Source organism: Medicago sativa, chromosome 7, assembly GCF_051527215.1.
Source record: "Medicago sativa cultivar Bolivia chromosome 7, Bolivia_mono, whole genome shotgun sequence".
Taxonomy (NCBI): domain Eukaryota; kingdom Viridiplantae; phylum Streptophyta; class Magnoliopsida; order Fabales; family Fabaceae; genus Medicago; species Medicago sativa.
In genome coordinates, this window is record NC_140755.1 from 89,589,606 (window position 1) to 89,598,314 (window position 8,709).

The following is an 8,709-nucleotide window of genomic DNA, read 5'->3' on the forward strand; positions in this document are numbered from 1 at the left end:
CGATATCTGTAATTAATAATATTGACAAAAATAAAATACCATGATATATAATTAGCAAAATATATTAGTGTCCTCACTTAACCAACTCAAATTGTTTTTTTTTTCTTTTTCATAAATTTGTGCGACTAGTGTTAATAACTTTTATCCTCTAAAAAATATATTAAGACTTTTTATTAATTGTATCAAACTGGAGGCTATTTGGGAGTGACCTATAGGCATGAGGCAGCACTCGGTTGTTGCAAAAAACTCTGGTGTTAACCGACAGAGACAACTTGAGTAACAACGTTGGAGTTTATCAAGTGGTTTCGGTGGCACTACGGTATCCAGTGAAATGTGCACGATCTTGTAACATGAGGAAAGAACTGCATCTAGCTCAAGACCATAGAAGGAGTCCAAGTTCAATCGACGAGGTGAGAGTTTGAGAAAACATTCTAAGAGCATCTTCAATGGGATGTCCTTACTTAGTAAGGATCACTCCTTGTTAAGGACGCTCCATTGGAGGAAGAAAAAATGAGTCACCGTTAAGGAACGGACAATTATATAAGGACTCTCTCTCTTGGGTAACTAACGAGTCCACGTTTAAAAAAGTAATAAAATATGTACTACTTGGTCCCACTTGCATAAAAGAGTAATAAAATGTGTACTACTTGGTCCTACTTGTAAAAAGGAGTAATAAATAAATTATTTTTGTTTAATGATATAAAGATAGTAGGACATATTTAAGTACTTTTCATTGAAGTCCTTATTAGTGTATTACCGTTGGAGTCATTAAGTCCTTAATATGTACTTTTATTACAAAATTATAAATAAGTGATGTGTCACGTGAGGTCCATTTGAGAAGTCCTTGTTAGGGAACTACCATTGTGGATGCTCTAATTGATCCCGTTCCGACACCAAACACGAGCACCGGCGCGAACAACCACAACCACCACGATCCTTACGACGACAAACGATCTGGGAGTTCGTCGAAGGAGGATTAATCATGAATGAAATAGATGCCACCACACATGTAGCCGTCGGAAATGACTCACACATATTGGTACCACACATCACCTCCTCCGCACCACACGTCCATCACCACCACCGACCACCCCGTCACCGCCTACACACCTACCGAAGCACCCACCAACCGCCAACACACCTTCTGTCGCCGAAAACGGACCACTCAAATCTCCATGATTAAATCTTTGACAAAACAAAGCCAAATAAAATGCCGGCACCCGCAAAGAAGACTATATAACATAATAGTCTTTCTCACAACCACCAGCCACCAGCAACTGAAGATTTAGATCCAAATATGGATCCAAATCTACCACCACAAAGCCACCGTGAGCCACCACCAACACAAACCTCCACGAGATCCACCACGAAGCCATCTAAACTTACCACCACAAATCACCATCATCCCCACCACAACCACCACTGCAAGCTGCTACTACCACACCTCCTAAAACCATTGACGCAAAGATCGCCGTATAGCCAGAGGTGAGGTGATGCGGAGGTCTCGCCTCATCGCACCACCGTCATTGAGATCTACATTTTGAAGAAGTGTATTTGGATTTGAGGGAAAGGGAGGTTGTGGTGTGTTTTTAGAGAGAAGACAGAGGATTTGTTTTAGAGAGAGAAAGAGTTACTGAATTTTGGACAACCCACAAAGTAATTCAAGCTTTTGAGGACAACACAAAATCATACTGAAATCTAATATGCAATAATAATATTAATAATCATGTTTTGAAATACATTCATCCAAGAACAAAGTTCAATTATAAATATGAAAAGTGTATTCCTTACACTATTAAATATCTTCAGTAGCCAGATTACCTGAAAATTCTATAGTAAAACTTCTCTTAACTAAAAATATCTCTTCTTTAAGTTTTTCGAATTCCTCCCCGCGCAGCCCATGATAACACGAGAAACTAATACTCTCCAAAACCTGGCCCTTTTCCATAACAAATTTAGCAAAACTTAACTCATGCCTACCACCTGCAAAATCTTCAAATTTTACCTCTTTAAGGGTAGATAAAAAACAGTCAGGCACACTTGCAAAATTCACCGGTTCTTCATCAGAATCTATAACCTGATAATCAGAAGAAGAAAAAAAAAAAAGAACTTGTTAATATTACACAACTTGGTTCATCAAGATAATGGAATGGAAAAGCTTACACAAATATTATGTTTGTATCTTGAATTAAATTACAAAATCAGATAGATATATTGTTTTCACTTATATTTTTACTATTAAACCACAAGACCTTAATGCATATCTTGTTTTCAATCAATATTTTTACTATTAAACCAAAAGACCATATCTTAAATGCATTTAGTAAAATTTAAAGAGCATCAATTACGAACCTTTAAATCCTTTAAAACCAGAGTCTCCAGACACGGTGATTTTAAAAGTAAACCTAACAAAACTTCACAGTTAACAAAGAGTAGCAGTAAATGACGCAACATTCCAAATGCCGGAATATCAGCTAAACAATGTTTCATTTGTGCAGGATCTAGGAAAGCATAGGGAGCCTGTCATGTTAGAACAACGATTAAGAATTTATCCAAGAGATAGAGTAAATGAAATGAACCATTAGACAATTTTTCACTATTGAAAGTTCAAAACTTCATAATCATATAATATGCTAAAGTATTTTAATCACCAGAGAACAATTATTAAAAAGTCTCCTGAGCCTTGTATATTACTTACTAATTACAAATTTAGTTATTTACTTTGATACAACAATGTAAATTTCTTCTTATCAACATTAACTTAAAGGTTGAAGCAAGAAAACATACCGGATTAAGATACAGATAAAGCCGTAAACATTCCACATTATTAATACTGAAAAGCTTGCGAACAAAAATTCCCATTTGTTGCACACTCTTGACCTTTGAAGTTATTAGAGAAATATCAGCCTTCACAACGTGTGCATCTAGTAAAATGGTCTCTGCTGACACATAACCATCATAACGGAATTTCTTAATATTTGAAGCATGGATCTTAATTTCAGCATGTGACAAATCAGATCGCGAATAACGATTACCACGGATCATAGTAATCACTTCAAGTAGAGGCGCTTCTAAAGTGACACACTTTACACCTGACCAAGTGCAAGCATTAGTCACATACTCTCTAAGAACTGGGAAATTAAGTCGTAACTCTTTTGATTCATTAGAAGAGTAACAAGTAATTGTCATTCCAGTCCTGATTGCAATCAAATGCAAGACAGTGAGGGATGAAAGACAAACAAAGGAGGGAAATTGGACAATAGAATGACCCAATGCCAGCACCAATTCCTCCAAGGTCTGGCATTTGAAAATGGGATAAACTGAAATGTTGCATTCTTCAAGCGAACGTAAATCAATATTTTTTACTTTTCTATTTGAAACAACAGATATCCACTGACTGATAATGTAGGGGTCATACTTCTCTGAAAGATAAAAAGAAAATGAATCGATGCTTGCACTATTCAGATGAAACAGCACCCTGCATACAAAGTTCATAAATCTAGTTTTCTTTATCTTATAGATTGGTTTATCTCCAAAATATAGTTTTGTGACAAATGTCCACATGTATATCCACCTCCGTGATAAAACACTAGTGCGAACTGCATCTTCAATAGGAAGAAAAGAAAGAATGTGGGCAATGATAAAGACAGGTAGGTTGCTTATGATATCTTGACCAACACTGGATATTTGCCGCTTGGAAGGCTCATTCTCATGTCTATCAGATGCAGTAAGAAAACAAGAGTTCATGCTTGTAGTAAATTCCTACAAATACAATGAAATGACAAATGCTATAAAAAATAATGTTATCATGATTCCCGAGCTTTAAGAAAATGAATATGGATATTAAAAAACATGAATTAATTTTAAGATATGAAGTTAAGGAACGATACAAGCTGTTGATCAGTCTAAAACCCGAGCTACAAATTACATGTGGTTACATTCAATTACTTTCATTTTCTTATATTGTTATCTGTGTTCTAAGTTTGTGCCTCGAAAAACAGATTTCATTAATCAAGAAATATATACATTCAATCATTTTTTCAAAATGATAAAAAAACATCCTCAATCATCAATCACAACTCTTATAGCTCAAATTAAATAATAGTATCAAACAACATCCAAAGGAGACAAATGAATCAAAGTTGGAAATGCATGCAATCGAAAAGGAACAGCTTTGAAGCAAACAACTAATAAACAAGAGAAACATTTTTCATTGTACCTTGTTCGTTCCTTTATTGTGATGGGGTTTGAGATGGGGGTTCGAGATGGGTGTGGCGTGAATGAAGCTTTACGACGGAGGTTCTACGCCGGTGGAAGAGAAGGAAGCTATGGTGCTTGTTTTCGGCGAGAGTTTGAAACCCTAGCTCCGGTTCTAAGCGCACGAACACTAATGCGGATGTATCGGATATGTACAAGATATTCTGTCGATATTTTGGATACTTGTAAGATTTACTTTTTTATCTTTTTTTTTTTTTTTACAAAAAAAGTTTAGGTGGATTCGGCTCCGGTCACCACCAGGGTCAGGGCAGGCCTCCGGGCCCAAAGGGCACTTACAGAGGTACTTACAGATTACCCACCAACACCGTCCTCACATCGGCAGCGGAATTCGAACACACAACCTTCTGAGAGGAAGTGACCCGTTCCTTACCAACTGAGCCAACATGTGTTGGTAAGAAGTGAAATTAATTCATCCTAAAAAAAATGAAATTAATATCATAATTGACTTTCAATGTTTAAATTTTTTTTTCCGGTCTTAGATGATGTGTTAAACCACTGAATGTGATGTCTCAAACCAACACATTCAAATGAGCCGTCATAGACATTCAGTGTTTGAAATTTTATTATACCTTGCACTTTATTAGTCCAAATCGTTTTTGACATTAAAGTATTTTTTTAGTGTTGACAATAACTCTTTTATTACAAGGAATAATATGAAAATAAGTATTCCATTTTTTTGCACACACTTTATCTTTTCAATAAATTTAATATGTTATCTTTCTCTTGTAACAAACAACTGTCAGTTACTCCCTCCGTTCCTTTTTAAGTGTCTTTTTAGGGTGAATTTTTCGTTCCTATTTAACTGTCGTTTTGATATTTTAAGGGTATGATTTGTCAATTATACCCTTTGTCAAATATTCTTATATTTTTTCAATTAAACTAATCAATGCTATATATTTGGAAAACTAAAGTTTGTTTTTTAAACAAATTTTGTTTCACTACAAGAAAAACTGCATTTTGCGACCTTTAAAATGGCAGATTGCGACTGTTAGAAGGGTCGCAAATGTACAATTGCGACCCTTCCCCAACTGTCACGGATGTTGGGGTCGCAAGTGTCTTTTGCGACCCTTCATAGAAGGGCCGTACCAACTGCCGCAAAAGGCACTGCGACAGTTGCTAAGGGTCGCAAATGAGGAGATTCAAATGGATTTCAAGGGACTTGCGACATTTGGGGAAGGGTCGCAAATGAGGAGATTCAAATGGATTTCAAGGGACTTGCGACAGTTGGGAAAGGGTCGCAAATGTCTAATTTAAAATGCCTGCGACTGTTTGAACAGTCACAAATGTATTTGTTTTTTTTTTAAATGTACAAATTTATTTACTTTTTGAAATTGATATGCCCTGATTTCGAATTTTTTTCTACAGAATTTGAAGTCAATCTCAAAATATATTACTAAAGACTTAAAATACAAAATATACATAATTCAAGAGTAAGAAGTTTGATCCATACATCCTTAACTAAACCAAAAGATATATAGTACCAAGTTTAAACATTCAAAAAATCGAAACACTAGTGATTGAACATTCAAAACAGCTGTAGAAAAATTAGAAGTCCATAACAAAACCGCTGTAGCAAAATTAGAAGTTCCCTAGTGATGTTGCTTCAATGATCCTGAAGGCGGTGGCTAGACTCAGATGAATGTCTACCATCTCTTGTTTCTAAATTTGTTGGCTGAAAAGAAGAAAAAAAAAATACGACAGTGATTAGTTTTCATCAATAATGCATGAACAAGGGTATAATGGATGAGGCAGAGGCAATAATGTTCATAGTTAAACTTCTAATAATATCAAATAAAGACCTCTGGACTAAGTAAGTGTGTCTATAAACCATGAAAGTGACTCAAGATTATACTTATTCAACCTAAACTTAGAAATTATCAAAAACTCAAGTGGGTAGAGAAGATTCAACAGAACAAAAGTTAGATAACCCTGTCAGCAGGGTGACAAACAATAACTATGGCAATCTTTAATGTAGGAAACCAAAATTATGGCACACATATTCAATGGAGGTAAAAATTACCTCTTTGTCTCTAGAATTTTGCGATTGCATTTGCATTAATAAAGCAACTTGCGCCTTCAAGACATCAACTTCTGAAGCCTTCTCCTTAAGAGAATCAATCTCGGCTTGCATTTTCAAAATTTTCTCATTAGCCTCGATGGAAGATGAGGCTAATCTAGTAGAGCGACTAGAGATTTGAGATGGTGTTATGCCACGCCCCATAGAACGGACATATCCAGCATATTCCTTTCCAAACACATTGACAAATGCTTCATTCTCACATTGAGTGTTTTGCATTTCAACTTGCAATAGTTCCTGCATATATTTCAACTTGCATTTCAACAACACAGGCGCAACAGAAACAGCAAAAACATCACATGCAAGACAACCACTATGACTTTGAAATCTAGTAACAATCCCAAAATTCAAACCCATAGCTAAGCCAATACCCCTCTGAACAGCCCCAACCAAAAGACCCAAATCGGCAGCACCTAACACAATCACAACCGACCCAAAAAACCAGCTGCCCAGCCGACAGAAACAGCACCAACAGCTGCTGTTCTGTCATGACAGATGACCTCATTTTCAATTGTGCAAAAAAGAAATTGTCACTTACAGCTTTTTCCTTTGCATATTCATTGACAAATTTTCCCTTGGCATCTTTATGCGAAACAACATACATATCTCCCCTGCTATATTCTCGACCATATCTCAATTCCTACAAGTAAGCACATATGATAATTACTTGTTCATTTCCAAACAATCTTATAATGTACGTCCAGATGAGATCACTAATTGCCTAGATGAGATGATAAGATCAACTAAAAAGAGATGTGCCTACATGTAAATTGCAGAGTATTGCATACACAGAAAAGCAACATATCAAATATAAACTCATCTTTGAGTGAACCATACCAACTCATCTTTTCTGATCGCAAGCGAGTCAGTTCCTAGTGTATGAGGAGTTTTTTGCTTTTTCCGATTTCTTGCATTTTTTTGTGCAATCGCCTGCATTAATTGAAACAATAATTTTTATACACGCATCAGTTAAAAGCTTAAAAAAAAAAACAAATGAAACTATAATTTACCACTTGTTCAGCCTTCCTCCTAAAATTGACAAAAACAGCCCAATGATCTGGGTTAATAAAACTTGGACGGTTTTTTTTGAAATTCTCCTCTAATGTGAGTTCCCATTTGTAATGTTTCTTAAACAATCGAGACTTTCCATCCTTCCATTTCTTTCCAAGGCTAGAGATAACATATTTTTTATGGTCTCCATCATCATCAACAACAAACTTTGTCTTGCAACATAAACATAAAAAAGCAAATTGTTAGTTAACACAAAAAACAAGAAAAATCATATATATTCAAATGTTTTCTAGTCCCTGTTAACTATTAGAGTGATGATTGGTTATTGCTGGAACTATTAGTCATTGTGTTAGTTAACACCAATCAGAAAAATCATAAATACCAAATGTTTTCTAGTCCCTGTAACTTAATAATCTATTGATTTGTTGGGCCCATAACCAAATGTTTCTTTTTCTATTATCGTAGTACAACACTTGAATATAAATAACAGGAGAAAAGGACATCTTAATATAAATGGAGATAACAGGAGAAAAGTACAACACTTTAAGGTACACAGCAATAAAATTCGGTGATGGATTGATACCAATTGAAGTAATAAGGTACACTTTAAGGTACACAACAGTAACACCATCATATAGATTCAAGCTACTAAAAGATAACCATGAAAAAATAAGAGACGGCTAATGGATTATTATATTTCAACATCATGTGATGAGTGCAAAACAAACAATATCCAGCATTACTAGAACAATATCACACACTAATAACTATCATCTCTTACACAATTGAAAGTATTTCCGGAATAGGAACAAACAGACCTGGGAACTAAAAGCTTCTTCACACTTCCCCAAGCATAAATTCAAATATAAAACCATACATGAATAGTTGATTGGCGTGAAAAAAAGAAGCTTAACATTTTGATGCATGCTATCAATGAACAATAACTTCATTCTAATTAAGACTTACAGCTTTCACCGACGAAACAATATAATCCCTGCCGGGAGGGCTCAAAACATTGGATGGCAGTCTAATCCTATAGAAATCATCTCTTTTCAACAACTCCTGTAATAATAAAACAGTTCCAAATCTTTATACAATTCAAAGTACAAACATCTCAAACACATACACAAATTTCAAAATAGATCCAGAGGAAACAAATAATTACTTGAAATTTATTCTTCTCGTCTTCAGTGAAAGCATCTCGCGAAAACCGCAGCTTCGTCAATGTCTGTCACATATCAAAATTGCCTCTCAGTACAACAGCATATTATTTCATCAGTCCACTCAAACTCGGCGCAATAAATGCCTATTTGGATTGACTTATTTAGAACTTATCTACTGAC

The 8,709-nt window shown here is 35.3% G+C and overlaps 2 protein-coding genes across 3 annotated transcripts; both read right to left on the reverse strand.

The window, feature by feature from the left end:
* Nucleotides 1-1,689: 1,689 nt before the first annotated feature.
* LOC146909994 (F-box protein At4g09920-like) lies at nt 1,690-4,597 on the reverse strand. Its single transcript, XM_085724920.1, has 4 exons — nt 4,220-4,597; nt 2,788-3,762; nt 2,353-2,520; nt 1,690-2,077 (listed from the first exon to the last, which is right to left on the reverse strand). Exons 2-4 carry the CDS (start codon nt 3,745-3,747, stop codon nt 1,796-1,798), a joined length of 1,410 nt encoding a protein of 469 aa, XP_085581046.1. The 5' UTR covers nt 3,748-3,762; nt 4,220-4,597; the 3' UTR covers nt 1,690-1,795.
* A 1,048-nt stretch (nt 4,598-5,645) lies between these two features.
* On the reverse strand, nt 5,646-7,418 carry LOC146909995 (uncharacterized). Of its 2 annotated transcripts, XM_085726341.1 has the most exons (5): nt 7,366-7,418; nt 7,192-7,285; nt 6,894-6,995; nt 6,299-6,592; nt 5,646-5,950 (listed from the first exon to the last, which is right to left on the reverse strand). In XM_085726341.1, exons 2-5 carry the CDS (start codon nt 7,198-7,200, stop codon nt 5,882-5,884), a joined length of 474 nt encoding a protein of 157 aa, XP_085582467.1. In that variant the 5' UTR covers nt 7,201-7,285; nt 7,366-7,418; the 3' UTR covers nt 5,646-5,881. The 2 variants fall into 2 exon arrangements, with proteins under 2 accessions (XP_085582467.1, XP_085582466.1); XM_085726340.1 differs by lacking the exon at nt 7,366-7,418 and having other exon boundaries at nt 7,193-7,291.
* Nucleotides 7,419-8,709: the final 1,291 nt, after the last annotated feature.

Coding starts and splice junctions, on each gene's coding strand:
- LOC146909994 (XM_085724920.1), bottom strand. CDS start 3,747: ATGAACTCTTGTTTTCTTACTGCATCTGATAGACATGAGAATGAGCCT. Junction 2,521..2,787: donor TTTATCTGTATCTTAATCCG/GTATGTTTTCTT, acceptor CTAACATGACAG/GCTCCCTATGCTTTCCTAGA. Junction 2,078..2,352: donor TGGTTTTAAAGGATTTAAAG/GTTCGTAATTGA, acceptor TCTGATTATCAG/GTTATAGATTCTGATGAAGA.
- LOC146909995 (XM_085726340.1), bottom strand. CDS start 7,291: ATGCAGGCGATTGCACAAAAAAATGCAAGAAATCGGAAAAAGCAAAAA. Junction 6,996..7,192: donor CGATCAGAAAAGATGAGTTG/GTATGGTTCACT, acceptor GCTTACTTGTAG/GAATTGAGATATGGTCGAGA. Junction 6,593..6,893: donor AATATGCAAAGGAAAAAGCT/GTAAGTGACAAT, acceptor AAATATATGCAG/GAACTATTGCAAGTTGAAAT.